Genomic DNA, 21,588 nt, shown 5'->3' with positions numbered 1-21,588 from the left:
CAAACCTAATATAGTACCTGAAACTTAATAAATGCTTATTGATTGGTACATCTCTGAATCCATCATTTTGATAGTTTCATATGGCCTTGTAATATTCCATTGTATTTTTGTACCATAAAGTTGAGTTCCTAATTCTTTGTTCCCACAAAGAGTAATGCTGTGAATATTTTGGTGTATAGGGGAACTTTCTTTCTTTGGCCTCTTGGGAGGCCAAATACCTAGCAATGGCATTTCTGGGCCAAAGAGCATGGACATTTCCATTATTTTTTAAGCATTATTCCAAATTGCTTTTCAGAATAATTAGACTCATTTATAATTTAAGTAGTATGCAGGTATGCTTGTCATTTCACAGTCTCTCTAGCAATTTATTGAGTTTTCTAAGTAAATGAATGTTTTGCCAGCCTCGAGAATGAAGGTCACAACTTGCAACTTCCTAAAAAGTCTGATTAGGCTATTGCTTTGAGCCTTTCAGGGTTTTTTGGCATGACCCCAGGAAGCTGGAGGAATGTTTTGGTTCATGTTGATGTTTTTGCACTTATCTGTGCTTGCATTTGTTTTTATAAACTCTTAGAGAGCTGGGGAACTTTCTGTTCAATTTTTTTGTATGTTGCTCATGGTGGTTTACCATATATCTTTGGGTATTTCATAAATATTTTTTGAGAAAATTATGAAGTTTGTTTCTATCTTGTAGCAATAAATCACATTTGCATAGTGCTTCCAAGTTTCCTTACAATAACCCTTAGAGGTAGGTCTCCACCAATGGCCATCCTGCTCTCTAATCTTGGAAGAAAGTCATCATGACCCTCCTGGTCCTTTTCTGACTAAAGCAGTTTTAGGAAGTTTGTCACCAAAGGCCACTTGGCTTCACTTTAAATCTTCAAGCAGAACAGGTGAAGAGGACATTGAATTAGCCTCCCAGTGGTTGGGACCCTTCTGAAAAAGAACAGGCAGTGTCTAGAGTCCAGAGGAAAGGTGGGGAGAGAAGCCCAGAAATGCCAAATTAAGCAGTGTGATATTCTAGAAAGTGTAACAGCCCTGAGCTCCATCCCTCCCACTTCTACCTTCCCACTTTTGAACAGGTCATTTGGCCTCTTTCAGTTTCATTTTCTTTATCTACAAAAGAAGGATAATGTTACTCATATTTAATCTACCTCACAGAGTTATTGTAGTCATCAAAGTGGATAGTTTATAGTAAAGCACTTGGTAAACCTTAAAGCACTATATTAATGTTTGCTATTTTTCAGGTCCAAAAAGTTGAATGTGACTTTCTTTCTTTCAGGTTCTCAGAGATGTCTTTCCATCCATTTTGTCCCTGGCTCAGAGTTTGCTGCACTCCACAGACCAGAGTGTGATCTCTTTTGGCAGCCTGCTTTACAAATATGCCTTTATGTCATTTGACACATATTATCAACAGGTATTTTGGAATACAGCTGGGGAAAACGGGGCAGCTAGGTGGCACAGTGGATAGAACACCGGCCCTGGATTCAGGAGGACCTGAGTTCAAATCTAGCCTCAGACACTTGACACTTACTAGCTGTGTGACCCTGGGCAAGTCACTTAACCCCAATTGCCTCACCCCCCCTCCCCCAAAAAGTGAAGTTTGACTCAATAGAGCAGAGATCATTAAATAGTTTTAGAAGTAGAGTGTGATAAGGAAAAAGAGACAGTTTCAAAATTTAACTATGAATAATCTAGTTGTCTATTGAACCTGGAGCCAGCAAATTAAGAATGAGCTCCAAGACCCCAGGGGTTCTTAACAGTTTTGTGGTATGGGCCCCTTGGTCAGTCTGGTGAAGCTTCCCTCCTTATCACATAGTTAAGAGAGTTATCAATTTTTTTTTTTAAGTGCATGGATCTTAGGTTAAGAAACTCTTTCCAAGACTCCCTTCCATGAACATGAGCCATGAAGTGAAAGTGGTGGCAACTACAGCTCTTTAAACTGGGGAAATCATATTGAGTGGGGGGACGTTAACTGGCCCAGGAGTCAGGAGAGTGCCAATGCCCACGAGCCCTGTTACTTATTTCCTGTGTGACCTCATCCACAAAATGAGGGTCATAGGATCACAGGATCATAGATTTAGAGCTGAGAGGGTGCACAGACACCACCCAGTCTAACCTCTTCACTCTACAGATCAGAAAATAGGGGAAGAGATGTTAAATGGCTGCTGGGAAGTATCTAAGACAGAATTCCAATTCAAGTTTTCTTACTCCTGGTCAGGAGCTCTAGCCTTTGCATCCCCTCACAACCACTTATTAAATTTGCCCCAGAACACTTCGGGGATTTGCCCAGGGTTCACACAGCCAGTTTCTGAAGGCAAGGTTTGAGCTCGGGTCTTCCTGTCTCTAAGGCCAATGCTTTATCTACTGTATTCCTCGCTAGCTATTGAACCTGAAGATTGATTAGGACTCCTCCGCCTTTAGTATTTGAGCATTCTAAATACATAGGTGAGAGGGAAGTAAAAAGCCAAACAATCTGCTATAGGGCCCGATGAGGGGGAGTTAGGCCCCTTAGGTCTAGAAAGCTCTTCAGAACTGAGGAAGGCTGTCCCCACAGCATGTTCCTCACTTATGTTGGTTGGCACACAATTCTAACTTGTGACACGTAGGAAATCACAGCGAGTGACAGCCTCATAAAACCCGTACTTTAGCCGATTGCCTGAATTTCTGTGTTGCCTCCTCTTCGTGATTTGTTAATAGTGTTATACAGTCTTGCTTGCCATGAGTTCAGCATTCGTTGCTTCTAACCACACCTGGATTAGAAAAAGGAAAGAGCATGAATTCCAAGGAGATAGAACTGAAGCTCCATGGAGAAATCAGAAGAGCTCATTTAATAATGTATGTGAATAAACAAATACAGTTTTGGGGTTTTTTGTTTTTTGTTTTGGTGAAGCAATTGGGGTTAAGTGACTTGCCCAAGGTCACACAGCTAGTAAGTGTCAAGTGTCTGAGGCCAGATTTGAACTCAGGTCCTCCTGAATCCAGGGCTGATGTTTTATCCACTGCACCACCTAGCAACCCCCAAATATAGTTATAAATATAGATAAACATATGAAACATTTGGAACAGAAAGGCATGCCTGGTGAGGGACAGTGTTGGTACCTTCTCTGTCAGATGACATAGAGGCTTGGAGAATTGCCCACATAGTGAGAAGTTAAACGAGTTGTTTGGGGTGACACAGAGACAGTGTGTTAGACGTGGCACCAGAACCCATGTCATCCTGCCTCCAAGGCCAGTTCACCATCTGCCAAACCACAAAGCTTCTTCCCAAAATGTAGAACATGGGATTTCAGCACTGGGAAGGACTTGAGAGATCATTGAGTTAGGCCGCTTCATTTTATAGAGCAGAAAACTGAAGTAGAGAGAGGGAAGTGACATGTCCACAATCTCATGTCTAGTTAAAAATGAAGGGAACAAGTCAGGGGATGTGATGAAATTTATGTCCCTATAATGCTAAAGGCGACGTAGCCTGCACCAAGACATGATAGGCACAGACTCTGTTGGGTGGGGAGGCTAGAGATGGGAAGTATATACGCTGGGGAAGAGATAGGCACAAGACCACCGTACTGTATTTTTTGTTTCATCTTCTCAATTGCTTTTCTCCTGGCAGGAAGTAATTGGTGCTTTAGTGACCCATGTCTGCAGTGGGAATGATGCCGAAGTTGATATTGCTCTAGAGGTGCTCTCTGAGCTGGTGGTTCTCAATCTGTCTGCTGTGAGACTGTACGCTGTCTTTGTGAAGGTGCGGTTCTGTCCGCTGAGTCCTGGAATGTTCCTCAGCTCTGCACATCTTTGAGAAGATGTATCTGTTAGTTTAAGCTCATTGTTTAGTGCTTCTTCCTGTGTGCAGAGTATGGAGGGGAGGGGGATAGAAGGGATAAAGATATTTACCCATAGTCACACAGCTATTAAATAGCAGGGCTAAGTGTATATGAGATGGGAGGCAGCACCATGCCTGGAAAAAGCTCAGGATTTGGAGTCTGCCACTTCTTCCCTGTTTGACCTTGATCAAGCCATAGAGTTCCCTCCCACCTCTCAAGCTATGATGTACTTGGGGAGGTAGAACACAGGCACAGAGCAACAAGAGGATAACCACCAAGTCTGCCTTTTCAGAATAGGCAGACCGAGCCATGAACCAGGCTGGTGGGGGCGAGGGGTAGAGGTTGTGCTTGATTTACTACAAGAGTCAATACTCTTGGTTATTGAAATGATCAATGAATAGCTTGAAGTCTTCAGTTAAATCCTCACCCAAAGGGCAGCTAGGTGGCGCAGTGGATAGATCACCAGCCCTGGATTCAGGAGGACCTGAGTTCAAATTTGACCTCAGACACTTAACACTTACTAGCTGTGTGACCCTAGGCAAGTCACTTAACCCCAATTGCCTCACCAAAAAGAAAAAAAAATCCTCACCCAAAAGTCAACGTCCAAGATGAAATCTGTAGCATCAGCTGTTAGAACTTGAATGTCTTGCACTGTCTTATGAACCTCTGAGTGATTGGATGTCTGTGCACGTACACACACGTGCACATACACATATGTGTACATTTTAACCATTAGCTAATAAGATTTAGAGATGATAGAGTCCAATTCCTTCCTTTCACAAATGAGCAAACAGGCCCAGAGAGGAGAAGTGATTTGCCAAGGACAAACAGGTAGTAACAGAGCTAGAATACAATGCAGGTCTGACTCCAAGTCCAGGACTTTTCTATGACATGTTTCTAGGCCGCTAACCCCTTGGTCTCTAGAAAGTGTTCATTCCTGTACCTCATGGTCTGATTCCTTCACAGGGCATTCTGGATTATCTAGATAATTTGACTCCTTCTCAAATAAGAAAACTCTTCTATATTCTCAGTATGCTGGCATTTAGCAAGGGACATGAAGATAGCAGCCACATTCAGGTAAGAGGCACCACGGTGGGACCGAGCTGTCATCCTATATCATTCTTCCATTTTTTGGCCAAATTCTTTGAAGAAGCTGTCTATATATACTGTCTCTTCTTCCCTCTTAAGTACTTCTCAGCCCTTTGCAGTCTGACTTCCAGCCTCATCACTTAACTGAAAATGCTCTCCTAAGTTAGCAGTGATCTTTTTTTCTAGTTTTTTTATTTGACATTTATTTTTCCCCAATTACATGTAAAGACAGTTTTTAACATCCATTTAAAAAACTTTGTGTTCCAAATTCTCTCCCTTCCTCCCCCCAACTTGGAGAAGGTAATCAATTCAGTATAAGTTATACATGTGTAATCGTGCAAAACATTTCCATATTAGCCATGTTGTGAAAGAAAACAGATAAAAAAACTCAAGAAAGATAACGTTTAAAAATTATGCTTTAATCTGTATTCAGACATCATCAGTTCTTTCTTTGGAGATGGATTGAATTTTTCATCATAAGCCCTTCAGAGTTGTCTTGGATCATTGTATTGCTGAGAACAGCCAAGTCATTTGGGGATTTCTTAATTGCCAAATCTGATGTACTTTTCTTGGTGCTCATCCTTTCTCAACCTGTCTGCTACACTAGACACCACTGACCGCTCTCCTTACTGGGTTTTCAGGACACTCCTCTCTCCTGGTTCTCCTCTTTCTTTTCTTACCATTCCTTATTTTCATTTGCTGGTTCGTTAGCCACATCATGCTTCCCAATATGAATGTTCTCCAAGGTTCTAAGCTGAGCTCTCTTCTCCCTCTCTCTCCTTCCCTCCCTCCCTGTTTCTCCCCCTGCGGGCACCCCCCCCCATCTTTGTGCAGATGGCTTGCCAATGGAACAGTGAGCTCAGAATAGACCAACAGGCAGATGCTTGACCTCAGTAGAGAGGTGAGGGCTGGATAATATGTAGATCTAAGATCATCAGCTTAAAAATCATTAAATCCACGTGGACTGATAACAGTCATTAGTCCCTGGACCAGAAAGGCTCTTAAATTTCGTGTACCAACAGTTAAATCAGTGCTTATAGATCAAATAGAATGCTTGCTTTTTAGCTCCCACTGCCCCTTTCCTGCCACTTTACCTCCATTGCTGCAGAAGCAGAAGGGGACCTCCTAGGGCTGGGGGCCATTCTGTATTTTTCTTTCTCTCCTAATCACCAAATAGCTAGCTAGCCTAGTGGGAATTAGTTTCTTATCATCACAAGGTATACAGTCTCTCATCATGACTTTACACAAAGCCTTTCTAATATGGTAGATCTTGTCAAAGCTTGTACTTCTCCGGCATAACCTTTGACAACTCAGAGTCAAATATTTGCCATTCCTGGCACTGAAGCAAGACTGCCATATTCTCTGGCGTCTGTCATCCAAGAACTAGCCAAGCGCACCCCGCTTAGCTAATGAGACTGGATTAATTTTCCTGAAAGTCACAAACATCTCCCATGACTGCATTTTCTTTCCTGGAACTCCTCAAAATGCTTTCTGGAACCTGGGAATTTGGAAGAAACCACATTTATAGAAAACATGAGTTTAGGGTCAAGAAAAAGTATAAAGATAAATAATATTAGGTGGGAATCCCAATAATCTTTCCTTATTTCTGGTAAGGTTTACAGGGTCCTGGATGCTGAAGACTCCATCATGTCACATGAGCCTTTCTATTAATTCTGGCATCATAGATTCCAGGAACATGAAAAAGGCTGATAATTTCCTTTAAAAAAAAAAAACATGTGAGGGGCAGCTAGGTGGCACAGTGGATAGAGCGCCGGCCCTAGAGTCAAGAGTACTTGAGTTCAAATCCGGCCTCAGACACTTAATACTTACCAGCTGTGTGACCCTAGGCAAGTCACTTAACCCCAGTTGCCTCACTTAAAAAAAAAAGGGTAACTAACCATTTTTTTTCCTTATTTTTTTGTGTCTTTTGCAGGATGATATGTACCTGGTGATTCGAAAACAGCTTTCCAGTACTGTATTCAAATACAAACTCATTGGGATTATTGGTGCCATCACCATGGTGGGTAGTATGGCCGCAGACAGGTGAGAGTGGGCTGAGTTTGTGCCTTCCAAAATTGTAGGTCAGGAATTAGCCTTGTAGTCATTGCATCATAGAATTGGTGAGGGCCTGGAGATGATCCGGTTCACCCTTCTGGTTTTTAGGCACGCTAGGTAGTATCATTCCCATTTTGCTACAGATTTGAACCAGAGAGACTATGATTTACTCACCCAAAGTCCCAGAGCAAGTGAGTGGCATAAGGAGAACCACAACTCACATTAAAGAGAGCATTGGGGGCAGCTAGGTGGCACAGTGGATAAAGCACCGGCCCTAGATTCAGGAGGACCTGAGTTCAAATCCTGCCTCAGACACTTGACACTTACTAGCTGTGTGATCCTGGGCAAGTCACTTAACCCTCATTGCCCCACAAAAAAAAAAAGAAAAGAAAAGGGAAAAAAAAAAAAAGAGAGCATTGTATAGTAGAAAGAGTCCTAGACTGAGAGGCAGGAGAGTCTTGATTGTGAGCTTAACTCTGACACCAGTAAACTGAATGACTTTGGGAAGATCACTTAAACACTCATGATCTATTAAATGAACAGTTTGGGCTAGATGAACAATAAGGTCCCTTTCAATTTTAAGATCCCATGTTCTATATTTTCTGCCACGTAGTCCTCTAAGATACTAAGAACAATAATAATAATTCTAATCTCCCCTCATTGGCCTACCCAAAGTCTAACTCTTGTTTTCATTGTTGTGCAAATCTGGCAGTGATGGGTTTCACTGCTTTCACAAGTAAAAGAAAACGAGTTCAGGGGCAGCTAGGTGGTGCAGTGGATAGAGCACCAGCCCTGGAGTCAGGAGGACCTGAGTTCAAATGCAGCCTCAGATACTTAACACTTACTAGCTGTATGACCGTGGGCAAGTCACTTAACCCCAATTGCCTCACTATTAAGAAAAGAAAGAAAGAAAGAAAAAGAGTTCAGTTTGTTTAACCTGTTAAACAAGCAAGAGTTTGTTGCTGGTTATAACTCTTACAAACATGTTCATGGTACAAGAAAATTAACACCAACTGAATGCTCTAGAGAAAAAGTACCCTTGCAGAGGCCTTAACCTGTGTACAAAGAGAAGGAAATCAGTAGCTGCTCCTTCTCCCCTTCCTTTATTAACTGAATTTATAAAACCAAACAGTGAATTCCAGTTTATGCAAAATGACTCACAGATTAGAGATTCAGACTTGGAAACTGTATTGTGCAGGAATTGTATAGTTATTCTAGAGAATGGCTGGGGCTGAGGTCCCCAAATTATTTTCACAGCTCAACAACCTTTCTCATTCTGCTGTTCTTTTTCCAGTGTCTCACACCTCTTCTTTTCTTAGTACTGACCAACATTTTCGTAATACTGTTTTCATCTTGTCTGTGACTTTGTGGCTAATGCTCTATTTGTAAAATTGGGCTTCTTGCTTCTGGTCTATCCCAAATGGCAGCCAAGGGATTGGGGGCATAGCAGGGTGATCAGCTTGGGGCATGGTGACTTCTTCTTGGAATTAGTTTTGCCAGGATGTTTCTAAGAGTTCGGGAAACACTTTTAGAGTCCCTCAGGGGGTCTTCATGATGTAGTGGGAAGAGCCTTGGACTTGGAGTTAGGAGGCCTGGATTTAAGTCTTGGTTTGGCCGTTTATTAGCCTTGTCATATGGAGAAGTCATTTAATCCCTCTGCCTCAGATTCTCATGTGGAAGAAGGGATGTTAGTAATAGTTCAGTCTATGTACAGAACAGGATTTGGGGGAGGAAAGCCTTTTGTAAACTGTAAAGAGCTATAGAAGTCATCATTCTTCTATTTGTTCTTCATAATATCCTTTGCTTAGCACTTATTTACTATGGTGGACTTATCTCGATGAGAATTTCCAGGGCTAAGCCCATATTCAGAGCAGCCCCCATGAGTCCTCCTTTGTGCCTTTATCCCTTTGAGGGAAAATGGGCCCTGTTGATTCATTTATGGCAAGATATTCTGTACCACAGATGCACAAGTGAAGTCATTGTCTTCCTGCCAAAGTCTTCGCTGTTTTTAACTTCCTTGTTCCCATCAACAGTGTGCATCATATGCTGGGGTCACTTGGGTTCATTTCCTCACCCTCATGTCCAACAAACTCACAGGTTCTGTCCATTCTATCTCCACAATATCTGTTTCTTTCCATTCCTGCTGCAGCTGCCCTGGCGAAGGCTCTGGTTAGATCTCAGCTGTCAGAATGACCTCTTGCTTGATTTCCCCTGCTTATTTCCCACCTCTCTGCTTTCTGCACTGTCTTTCATGCTTTTACCAAAGTAATCATCCAGTGGCATGAGTCTGACCAACTGACTCCCTGGCCTTAAACCACTCAGTGTGGCTTCTTATTGCCTTCCAATAAAATATAGATGCCTTAACCTGGCATTGAAGGTCCTCTGCGGTGTGACTCAAACCTAATTTATCAGCCTCATTTCACACACTTTACTATCATATATTTTACTTGCCAGCCCAAATGAATATTGCAGCTCTCCAGTCTCAATCTTCTTTTCCTCCCTAACCTCTCTGCATCTGCCTATGCGATTTCCCATGTCTAAACCAGACCCCTCCTACATCACTGCCTATTGAAATCCTTCCTTTCTTTCAGGCTCAGCTTGGCTGCCACTTCTGGGAATCATTCCCAGCTAAAATGACAATTTTTTTTAATGTCACAGTTCACTACATATATAAAAATAAAATGATAATATTGATAAAAATGATCATTTTTTTCTTGGTAGTATTTTATTTTATTTCCCAATTACATATAAAGATTGTTTTCAACATTCATTTTTTTACAAAAATTTTTTTTGATTTTGAGTCTCAAATTTTTCTCCTTTCCCTCCCCCCTCCCCAAGATAGCAAGCAATCACATATAGGTTTTACATATATACAATCATCTTTTTTTTTTCTTTTTTTTCTTTTTTTTCTTTTTTTTTTTTTAGTGAGGCAATTGGAGTTAAGTGATTTGCCCAGGGTCACACAGCTAGTAAGTGTTAAGTATCTGAGGCTGGATTTGAACTCAGGTACTCCTGAATCCAGGGCCGGTGCTCTATCCACTGCGCCACCTAGCTGCCCCTATAATCATCTTATACACATAAAATGACAGTTCTTACTATGAACCTCTGGTGCACCTCTGTTTGGACTTTCCTATGTATTTGATTCCATTCCAGCCTGCGTCATTGTTATTTTTCTTATGTCTGATTGCCTTACTGGACTGTAAGCTCTTTGAGGTTAGAAATTCCATCCTTAAAATAAAATACTTTATTAATTAAAAAAAAAAAGGAAAAAAAAGAAGGCAAGAAACTCAATAAATGTGTAGTCATGCAAAAACACACACACACACACACAAAAGAAATTCCATCCTTATTTTTTTTAATCCTTGTACCAACAGTCATGGAATATCTTCAGAAGATAGATAACTGTATCCGTGCTCCCTCCATCAATGCAGATAGCAGCTCCTCAATAGACAGTCTTAATTAGTTTCTGTGGCTAAAAAATGTGAAGTCAATTTACTTATGAGTTGTTTCCCATAACTTAAGTGGTCTGATTGGTCCTTACACAACAGAAACACCACATCCATTGCTAAACCCCATGCTCAAAATCTTTAAGGCATGTCAGACTAGAACCTTAGTAGAGACTTGAATATTGAAGGGACTTAATGTTTAACTAAATGGAAAAACAAGGGCTGAGGCTATTTATTGTTTTCCAAAGTGACACTTCTGGCCCAGCCCCAGATGGAGCAGAACTGAGCAGTGAGCGCTGCAAACAGGTAAGTGGACACTTTGCTTATAGCAAGATATAAGTAGGTGCTTGACAGTTCCTTCCCAGCTAAGTCAGGGAAGGAGGGAAGAGTGGATTCCCACTCACCCAAAGTTTCCCAAGTGCATGAATTTACATTGTTTTGTCCACTATCATAACGCCTTTGAATAAGTGTATTGTTTTCCTGTGATTGCTGAAGGTGAGGAAACAAGGAGTTTTGCAAGTGTGGCTGATACAGGGATAGAGATAGGTCACTGACATGACTCCAGAGGTGTTTGAGAAGGCAACAGGGGCTCTGGAGTCAAGAGATCCGGGTTCAAATCCAGTCTGTGACACTTAGTACTTGTCTGACCTTGGACAGTCACTTAATCTCTCTGAGCCATCGTTGAAATGATGGTTTCTGGGGGCAGCTAGGTGGTGCAGTGGATAAAGCACTGACCCTGGATTCAGGAGGACCTGAGTTCAAATCCGGCCTCAGACCCTTGACACTTACTAGCTGTGTGACCCTGGGCAAGTCACTTAACCCCCATTGCCTCACAAAAAAAAAACCAAAACCAAAACAAGAAATGATGGTTTCTGAGGTCCCTTCCAGCTCTGGATCTGTGATTCAGTCATTTACCAGCACTGTGGGTATAGCTTGTGTGGGATGAGACGAGCTCTTGACCAGAGCAAGGGCTTTACTTTAGGAGAAGGTGTTGATGGTTTCAGCAAGGGTGTATGGCTGAAGGATCCCACAGTGCCCCACGGGAGGACTTGGGGAGGGGCTTTGGCAGGGAGGAGAGAGAGGGATGGGGGGGGTGGTTGCTTTGTTGTTGCTGTTGTCATTTTTTAACATGTACTCATAGGTAGCTTTTCCTACTTCCACAGGTGACCTCTTTATTACAACTGGTGCATTCTTGCAGTGAACAGTCTCCCCAGGCTTCTGCACTGTATTATGATGAATTTGCCAACCTGATTGCAAAAGGAAAATTGCCTCCAAGAACCCTGGTATGGCCAAGTGTCGATGCACGAGACTAGTTGTATAGATGTGGGTACTTTAGATGACCCTTGCTGACCTGGAGTGGGGGTGGGGGATGGGGGGGGAGCAGAGGGGGGTGCAGAAATGGAAAAAAATACTCTATGCAGTGTGTCTGAGCTCTTTGGGAAGGACCAGCCCTCAGCTCTGCCATTTCTTAGTGGCCTTTTGCCCAGACTGCTGCTTCTTTGTCTTTTGGGGGGGGGGCAATTGGGGTTAAGTGACTTGCCCAGGGTCACACAGCTAGTAAGTGTCAAATGTCTGAGACCAGATTTGAACTCAGGTCCTCCTGAATCCAGGGCTGGTGCTCTATCCACTGCACCACCCAGCTGCCCCTCTTTGTCTTTTGAAGGAATGGATTGAACAGACCATATGTAATGATTTCCAGGATGCATTTGTGGTAGACCTCTCTGCTCTTCCCAAGGTTAGGTAAGTGTTCTCTGTCCCCTGGTTTGGTTCCATTTCCTTGTAAGATTTTCTTCCTTTCATTAAGATTTTCTTTCCCTCCCATTATTAAATGCCAGGCATCAATAATATGTTTCTTTTCCTCCAAATCCCCAGGCCCTTCCATTCCCAAAGCTGGCATCTTGAGTACTAAGTGTCTCCCACAGTGTTTGTTTCCCTCTTGGTCAAACAGCTGTTTCTATGGCGTTTCTCTTTCACCCCAAATCAGATGAGAGCTGGCTCATCGACTTGGTGTAATACTTCCCCATCACCTCAGCCACTCCTTGATCCTGGAAACATGAGGTGGCTTTTTTCTCTGCAGTGATTATCCCTTCCCGGTAAAAGCCTTGTACGGTCTGGATGAAGATGATAGTCAGGATGGAATCGCCATCAACCTTCTGCCACTTCTTTTGCATCAGGATCTTGGGAGTGATATGGGCGTAATGACTTCTCGGGACCAAGACCAAAAGTCAGTGGAGTTTCTCTTTTTCCAAAGCCCCTGTCTGTGTCTTAAATGTACACTGGTGAGCCAATGGTTCATTGAGGTCGCAGACACTTGAGCAGGCAGGGTTCTTCTGGGCTGGTAGCAGTGGAAAGGATGGAAGAAGTGGGGACGCTTCTGTTATGTCCTCTCACTTAGCAGTAAATACTATAGTGTACAGTCTTCTTTTGCCAGTGCTTACCCATTCCTTTTCCTTTTCCCTTTGAACCTGCCTTCATCAGCTTCACACCTGCACACCCTACCTTCATTGAAACCAGCCAATATTTGCTAAGCACATCCTCTTTACCTAGTCCCCAGTCCCTAACATTAGTTGGCTTCCTCTGGCAAAATCCTTGTTACTAGTGGTTGGGCTTTCTTAATTATCATTTAGAAATGAAATTGTAAAATGAAACTGAGAACTCTTTGCTCTTTTTTCTAGGTTAGTGTCTCCAGTGTGCCTATCACCCTATTTCCGGTTATTGAGGCTTTGTGTGGAGAAACAACATGGAGATTTGGAGGAAATCGATGGTCTATTAGGTACGTGAGAAAACCTTGAATCCCACCTTTCTGTAATTGTTGATGGTTTGTTTTTGTTTTTGTTTTTGTTTTTTGCAGGGCAATGAGGGTTAAGTGACTTGCCCAGGGTCACACAGCTAGTAAGTGTCAAGTGTCTGAGGCCAGATTTGAACTCAGGTCCTCCTGAAACCAGGGCTGGTGCTTTATCCACTGTGCCACCTAGCTGCCCCAATCGTTGATGTTTTTTCTGGATTGCAGGGGAGTGGATATGTCTATGCATGGGGACAGGGCTACCTTGCTGTGGAAAAGAGAGTTATTCTTGAGATGAAAGAGAAGTAATGTTCTTATCCATGAAGGAATCCTTTGGCAAGTGTGAGGAAAGGTAGCAAGTAGGAAATAGGATCAGCTCCTGAAGGCAGCAAAATCTCCATGGACCTTTTAATTTGAGTTGAAGGAAAGCAGAGATTTTTCTTCTTTTTCAGATTGCCCTTTGTACCTCACTGACCTGGACCTTGGAGAGAAGCTAGGATCCCTTTCTGTACAAGAGCGTTCCTTTAGATGCTCACTCTTGTTCCTCGTTATTAACTGGTTCCGGGAGGTATGCACACACCTACCAAGGAGGATCCTGGAAGACAGGATCTGTCGTGTCTAATCTTTGTACTCCCCCAATAGCAAGTGTGGTGCTCCGCATTCAGGAGGTATTTAATAATGTATCTGTCCTTGTGGCCCTGCATGCAGGAGGTAGCCCATCGTCACATTTGCTTCTATCCAATCTCCTTCCATTCCTCACATCTAAGTCTGGGAAATATTTCCATTTGATGTTTTTTAGATTTTTGACAGTTACTGTTAATAATAGCATCTCCTATTTGCATAGCATTTCTTATTTTCCAAGTCTCTTGACATCCATTGTCTTATGTGAAATCACTGTCCTATGAGGTTCAGTAGAAGTTTTCTTAGCCCCTTTTACAGATGAAGGGACTTGAAGCCCAGAGAAATTAAGTACCTTTCCTAATGCCACGTAGCTAGTTAGTGACCACGCCTGGTTTCCTGATGCCTAGCCTATGATCTTTGCACCCTATCCTGTGACCCCAGCAGTCTGCTCTTGGGGGGGGGTCTCCAGGCCTCAGGTCCCCAAGTTTGCTGCTGAATAGCATCTTCTCATAAACAAATTCACTTCAACATTTGGTCTGCTCTTTTGACGTGTAAGTCACTGCACCAAGTAACATAAGACATAGATAAAGATCCTCATTCCCTGGAATTCTCTAGTTGGTGATGGGGCAGGCGTGAAACAAGTACAGAGGTGACTGTGCCATGTGAAATGTGTGAAGTGCTATAGAGGTCCAAAAGAGGGAAGGGTCATAGAGTCATCCATTTAGAGCTGGAAGGGACCTGAGAAATCATGACACCCTCAGCCCACGGCCCGAGGCTAAGGCAGAATCTGAACGGAGGTCTCCCTAGCTCCTGGTCTAGCTCTCTCGCTCTCTCTCCTATGCCATGCAAAGAAATCCAGTCCACGTGGCTTTTTCAACCTTGAGAAGTTCAGTAATTGCTTGTGAAGGGAACTGGTAATTAAGAAACTCTCAAAGGACCAGTTAGTGTTTATTCAGGAAAAGGCTGTTTGCTGTAGTGGAAAGAGCACTGAGCCTGGGGTTGAGGGATTCCTGGTTTTAATCTCCTCTCCAGCACTTATTTCTGATATGGTCCTGGGCAGATTGTTTCTGGGCCTCAGTTTATGTCGTCCATGAAGTGAGTGTAATAATGACTAAAGCACATACTTCACTGATTTGTGAGGCTTCAGTGAGATAATTTATGTAAATTGCTTTGCAAATGTTAATAACCCACATAATTATTAGTCATTATTATGCAGCTCACGGTAAGCATGTCTTATGGGCTTTTTCAGGTTGTGAACGCCTTCTGCCAACAAAAGTCGGCTGAAATGAAGGGAAAAGTGCTGATCCGCCTACGGCACATCACAGAATTACAGATGCTGCTGGAGAAATATTTGGCAGGTGAGAAAATAGCTGACTTCTTAGCTTTGGAACTCTCTGCCCTGTCTTCTGGCCAGCAATGTTCCCTTCTGTCCAGATATCATGATTTTTAGCCATTCACTCAGTCAACAAGCACTTGATTTATCAAGTCCCTGATATGAGCAGGCACTGTGGTGGGGACTAAGAATGCAGAGATGAAAAATGAAAGCATCCTTGCCCTCCAAGAGCTTACATTCTATTGGAGCAGACAACTTGCACATGCAGAAACAGGCAAACTACATACAAAATAGATACAAGGTTCTGTGGGGAGGGAAGGGGCGAGAAGCAGGGGGAAATTGAGACAGTGGTCCTTGAGTTGGGATGCTTCGAGGTGATGGTGAGGAAGGGAGTGCATTCCAGGCATAGGGACAGCCTGTGCCAAGGTATGGAGATGGGAGGTGAAGTCTTGTGTGTACAAGGCAGAGCTAGAAAGCCAATTGGAGGAGACCATGGAGTAGTGAGGGGAGTCAATTGGAATAAGGCTGGAAAGGTAGGTTGGGTCTAGATTGTGAAGGGCTTTAAAGGCCAAAGGCAGGAGTTTTTATTTGATCCTAGAGGTGACCAAGCCACTGGAATTTTTTTTTATTCATTCATTCATTCATTTATTTATTTAAAGTTTTGAGTTCCAAATTCTATCCCTCTCTCATTCCCTCCCTCCCTCCCCTCCCCTCTCCCCAAGGTTGCAAGCAATCAGTATAGGTTATACATGTGCAATGATGTAAAACACGACCATATTAGTCATTTTACATAAAAAGACTCAAGTAAAAAAAAAGAGAAAGTGCAAAACAGCCTGCTTCCGTCTGTTCAATCAATATCAGTTCTTTCTCTGGAGGTGGATAGTACACTTCATCATTAGTCCTTTGGGATTGTCTTGGATCATTGTATTGCCGAGAGTAGTTAAGTCATGATGCTGTCACTGTGCACAGTGTTCTTCTGGTTCTGCTCACTTCACTCTTCATCAGTTCATATGAGTAAGCCACTGGAATTTATTGATTGAGGAAAAGACATTGTCAGACCTGTGTGTTAGGGAAATCATTTAAGCAGCTCAAGAAGGGTTAAAGACTTGAGACAGGCAGACAATTTGGAGGTGATTGTAGTAGGGCAGGCGAAAGGGGAAAAGGTGTGAACGAGGCTATGAGAGGAAAAGGGAGACAGATGTGAGAACCGTGATGGAGGTAGAGATGGGAAGATATGGCAGGTGGTTGGCTGTATGGGGGGATGGAGAGGGAGGCACCACAGAGGACATGGGGACCGATGATACCCTCGACTGAGATGTGGGAGTTCAGAGGAGGCTCGGTTTCATGGGAAAAGATGAGTACTGTGTTTGGCCATGTTCATTTGGAGATGCTGCATGGGCAGGTGGCGATGCCCAGTGAGATGGGTGCTTTTATGATCCTCATTTACAGTTGAAGAAACAAGCCAGCCAGAGGTTAAGTGACATGCCTAGGATTATATAGTTAGGAAGTATCTGAGGTTGGATTTGAATTCAGGTCATTCTGACTACACTGTGCCACCTAGTGGCTGTCCTGTAGCACGCTGCAAAGCCTTCAGTCACAAGTGTCAGCTCTTATTACTAAGTATGCTTCCTATCTACAAAGATCCTCTGTTACTAGCTAATTTTTTTTTTAACTTGCTCTCTCTATTTCAGTTACTCCTGACTATGTCCCTCTTCTTGCAAATTTTGACTTGGAGACTTTAGATGGAGGCCCTCACAGCAGTGCTGCTGTTCCAGTGAAAAACAAAAAGAAGGGAGAGAAGGGTAGGCCCTTCTTCTTTCCTACTTTTAGCCTCGATGTGGGTTATATGGAGCCAACTCAGCAGCCCTGGACATCCTCTGAGGCATGAGTAGTTGAGGGAGACTGGCCTCCAGCCCCTTGCTTGGGAAGTGTTCTCATTGTGCCTACTTTTCTTCCATGTGGTTTTGTCCCTTTTATCGATGAAAGCCAGAATTCCTTCGTGCCTTACATCTTCATGAGTTTTCATGGCCTAAAATAAGGTCATTGCCTAGTAGACAACCCTCTGGTGAGGAGTCTATGCAAATTTAGCTGGGCTGGCCCTTAGATGACAGTTAATTTTGAGATACACATTGGGAGGACATGTCCAACCTTGCATTTTGTTGGTGTAGCTTTGGACAGCTGAGGGCACCAAGACCTCACAAAGAGACTTTGGCATAGGACTTTGAGAAAGGGAGCATGCCACGATGTGGGAGTGGGGGGAGCATTAAGAAGTTTTCTCTTGTAATGATTCCCATGCACAGTGGGGTTCTGCAGGCAGGATTATTGTTTGTTGTTTTTCCTCTGAAGCACTGGGAGGAAGAAAACGAAAAGCTGATGGTGGCAAGTCTTCCTCCCCCGAGAGACTCTCAAAGGAGGATGGTTCAGAATGTGAACATTCACAGTCTGATAAAAGTCAACTGGAAAAGGTATTGGGGCAGGAAGAAACCAGGCTATTACCTCATAAGCCCTTATTTAATGGTTTTTTTTGTTTTTGGGGGGGGGTTTTGGTGAGGCAATTGGGGTTAAGTGACTTGCCCAGGGTCATACAGCTGGTAAGTGTCAAGTGTCTGAAGCTGGATTTGAACTCAGGTACTCCTGAATCCAGGGCCAGTGCTCTATCCACTGTGCCACCTAGCCGCCCCTATTTAATGGTTCTTATGCCTCCTCTTGCTGGACAACTGAAAGACTCACATCATAGTCGTCCTCGTCTGATGAACCATCTCCCCTTCCCTGGGGACAGTTGCTGAGGACCTGGGAGTCTGGGGTGGCCTCTGCCTGTCAGTGACCCACCTCAGCCACATGAGGTCAAGAAGTCAGGGATACTGTGAGACTGGCCATAGCAGAAATGTCAGCGTGTGGTGGTGAGTTCTCCACCACTGTCGCCTGCTGTTTGGCTACTGAGGCAGTGCGCCATATTGAAGAACATGCTATTCTGGAGGTGAGAAGTCGCTTGGTTTGATTTCTACCTCTGACAGCAGCTTGCTCTATGATCCTGAACCAGTGCCGCCTTGTTATTTTTTTAAATCAAAACAACTTTTATTTATACATGTTCTATTCCCTCCCTCCCTCATTGCTCCCCCAAATAAATATCTCCCCTACCTTGTGGGATGACCAAAGAGGGCCAGCTCCCCCAGAGACCCAGCCCCCCAACAAGATACGGCTGCCTTGTCCCAGCACATTTGAGGGGACTGGAAATCAAGGTCCTGAGTGTTATATCAAGGGATATTCTCTTAGCTCAGAGCCCCTAGTGCTGCCAGGGGAGGGGGTGGCAGTGTGACTGTTGGGGGAGGGGAAACACCGCTGCCCCCCACCCCCCAAGTTGTGCAGATGTTGCATTCTTCAGCCAGTGAACAGTCCTAGGATAAGACTCCAGGTTTGAGCCCCTCCTTTTCTTCTGGGTCTATGAAGAGAAACGTAGAGTCAGAGAAGAACGTTGGGGGGAGGGGATCACTGTAGAACAGGAACACCAAGGTGAGACAGTACCAGACAAAGTTGGGCACAGCCCACATCATTACTGGATCACAGCTGTGCCTGGACGTCCTTGTCCCCGTCTCTTCAATGGGGATGGTGAACTTCTCTTTCCTCTGGCACTGTCTCCATACCAAAGGGCCAGAAAGGAGCCCTAACATGAGCATCAGCCCCAGTGTGCCCCCCAAGACTGGCCACAGCAGAGGAAAAGGAGGTGGGGGTGCTGTAGTGCAGCCAGGGGTCGAGCTGGACATGAGGAACAGTCCATGCACTTGTCCAGGTCTGGGCTCCAAGACCTGCCCTGAGGGCAGGGGACGGGTGCTGAGGCTGTGCCTCCCCCACCTTATTATTTAACTCAAGGAAAGTGCTTTGTAAATGGCGTTGTGGTCTCTGACTATGAACTACTTTTTAGTATTTCTCTTTTTTTAGCCACTTATAAATAAATGCAGTGCCTGGATAATGTGAGGCCTTAAAAGGACACAAAAGAATAGTGATAAGTGATTATTGGCTTTGAGATAGCATGGCATAATGGGTAGAAAGCTGGTTCTAGCAGCAGGAGGATTTGAATTCAAGTCCTGTCTGTGACCCATCCTGGCAGTGTGGCCTGGGCAAGTCACTGAACCTCTTTGGACTTCCAGGCACCCTTCTATGATGATGAGTGACCCAGAAAGTGCTGTCCAACATTGGGGGGAGCCTCCTCATTTGAGAGTCACCAGTGAGATCACGGCTCCCTGCCTCCCCCCACCCTTACAATCTTAGAGTGTTAGTTGTAGATTATTAATTTTAGTTAAAGCACACACTCCTTTTGTTAGACAACAAAAAATGGGAAAGTTGGGTGTCCTGTTGTTGTCTTGTGGCAATCACTCAGGCATCTCTTCTTAGCTTTTTTATGGGAAGCTAGTATGAAGTAGTTGGGTGTTAGGAAGTGACTAATATGTTGATATGAAGTATGTCCATTTAAAAAAGGACAAAGATTAGTTATAGTGAAATTCTTTAAATAGCTTCCTTAATAACTTTAAAATGTAATTGAGTTTATGCACATCTTTTCAGATATACATCTTTTGCATAAAATTGAATATATTAGTATACTTTGCAGTTTCCAAAAAGGTAGATTTGGCCCCAGGATTTACTGTATCATATGTGTGGATGCTGTTTTTGCCCAGGAGGTCACAGAGAAGGAAGAGGAGAAGGCTTCAGTGTCGCTCCAGAATTACACCACTTTCTTCCGAGAGTTGGATCTAGAAGTGTTCTCTATTCTACAGTGTGGACTTTTGACCAAGTCCCTGTTAGATACTGAAATGCACACAGAGGTAAGGGATCAAGTGGGGATCCTATTAAGGCTGGACTGCATCCTTCTATAAAAAATTCCTGGAGCCTTTTATTATTTTTCAAGAAAACACAGAAATAAGTAGTAGCAAAGTTTGTAATTGTCTTGAGAGCCTCTCTACATGTCTTACTGCTGTAAAAAAAAATGGGGAGAGGGAACAAGCATTTCCTAGACCCCTGCTGTGTGCTAAGCACTTTACCAATTTGATCTCATCTGGTCCTCTCACCTCAGGAATCCTGGTAAAGGCATCATTCATTTATCACTATACAATTTCCTGAGGAGGCTGACTTCTGCCTCTGTAGGCAGCAGTGGCCAGGCCCACTGTTTTAGAGAAAGGATATATCTTGTCATGCTCTTCAGTCATCTGAGATGGCAATCTCTGAGTTTTTAGGTGATTTAGTCTGCACCCTTAAGTAGAGGCAAAAGCTGAAGGATTCGTTAATTACAGGGGAGAAAACTATTACTTGTGACTCTTCTCATTAGGCTTAATTCACTGTAGAAAGTTTCACTCTAATCGTTTCAGAAGTCAGAGCACAGTAACATTGCTGTACTGTGAAATGGGAGGGTTTTCCCATTATACATTTTGGTTTTAGATTTTTGGGAAACTGAAAAGGTGAGAATTCTCCTTCAGATGGAGAAGGAGCAAAGGTAAAAATGTGTGAACTTCAGGTCATAGATTTAGAGATGGAAAGGACCTGCAAGCCCATCTTGTCTGGCCCCTTCATTTTAAAGTTTAAGAAAATGGGGCCCACACAGATTGAGAGATTTGCTCAAGGTCACATAGATAATAAGTATCAGAACCAGATTCTAAACCAGATCCATTTATCTCAAATCCAGAATTCTTCCTACTGTACTCGTGAACCTGATAAAATGGTAAATTCCAATATGTAGCTGCCAAGGTGAAGCCTCTCCCCCCCCCACACACACACACACTTTTGATTGAATAAGAACACTTAAATAAAAATAAACCAAAGGAACAGATGAAACTGACTTGCTTGTGATTAGAGGACACTAATTACATGATACAGGATGTCCCAAAAGTTTTAGAGTAGTTTAAAGCTTTAATAACTTCAGAAGTATAAATGTTACAGATTTATATCCCCAAAAAGTGTCTTGTTCTATACATCACTCTAGTTGATTTTTGAACTTGGTAAAAACTTTTAACAGCTGCTACTCACTGCCTGAAAAAGGTTGCATTTGTAATCTTCACCTTCAGTTCATAAAGAATGACGTTTTGATGCATACACTCCACATATTGTATGACCAGACAAGAAAAAGTCTAATGGAGGCGACCAAGCAAGAGGATCCGCTCTCCTGACCCACCAATTTGAGACAGTGTCATCCAGAAACTGTTGTGACAGAGCAGCTACTCTTTTTTTTTTTTTTAGTGAGGCAATTGGGGTTAAGTGACTTGCCCAGGGTCACACAGCTAGTAAGTGTTAAGTGTCTGAGGCCGGATTTGAACTCAGGTACTCCTGAATCCAGGGCCGGTGCTCTATCCACTGCTCCACCTAGCTGCCCCCAGAGCAGCTACTCTTGTTAAAATTTCAAATTTATTAAGGAAAATTCACAAAATAAACTGTCAAAGAAACTTAATAACTTTTTTTTTT

At 43.3% G+C, this 21,588-nt stretch overlaps 1 protein-coding gene across 1 annotated transcript in view; it reads left to right on the top strand.

Annotated features, from left to right (window-relative positions):
• FANCD2 (FA complementation group D2) overlaps positions 1 to 21,588 on the top strand; it is a 61,831-nt gene that overhangs the window by 20,442 nt on the left and 19,801 nt on the right. The window contains exons 16-29 of the mRNA XM_043977727.1: positions 1,280 to 1,414; positions 3,608 to 3,739; positions 4,785 to 4,895; positions 6,841 to 6,950; positions 10,657 to 10,714; positions 11,572 to 11,691; positions 12,072 to 12,148; positions 12,486 to 12,632; positions 13,084 to 13,181; positions 13,643 to 13,758; positions 15,061 to 15,169; positions 16,836 to 16,946; positions 17,491 to 17,609; positions 19,815 to 19,961. Of these exons, the coding sequence (XP_043833662.1) occupies positions 1,280 to 1,414; positions 3,608 to 3,739; positions 4,785 to 4,895; positions 6,841 to 6,950; positions 10,657 to 10,714; positions 11,572 to 11,691; positions 12,072 to 12,148; positions 12,486 to 12,632; positions 13,084 to 13,181; positions 13,643 to 13,758; positions 15,061 to 15,169; positions 16,836 to 16,946; positions 17,491 to 17,609; positions 19,815 to 19,961 (1,590 nt within the window). The remainder of the gene's footprint in view (positions 1 to 1,279; positions 1,415 to 3,607; positions 3,740 to 4,784; positions 4,896 to 6,840; positions 6,951 to 10,656; positions 10,715 to 11,571; positions 11,692 to 12,071; positions 12,149 to 12,485; positions 12,633 to 13,083; positions 13,182 to 13,642; positions 13,759 to 15,060; positions 15,170 to 16,835; positions 16,947 to 17,490; positions 17,610 to 19,814; positions 19,962 to 21,588) is intronic.

The sequence above is a fragment of the Dromiciops gliroides genome, chromosome 1 (genome assembly GCF_019393635.1).
Source record: "Dromiciops gliroides isolate mDroGli1 chromosome 1, mDroGli1.pri, whole genome shotgun sequence".
Classification (NCBI taxonomy): domain Eukaryota; kingdom Metazoa; phylum Chordata; class Mammalia; order Microbiotheria; family Microbiotheriidae; genus Dromiciops; species Dromiciops gliroides.
This window is presented reverse-complemented; position numbering and strand designations above follow the sequence as displayed.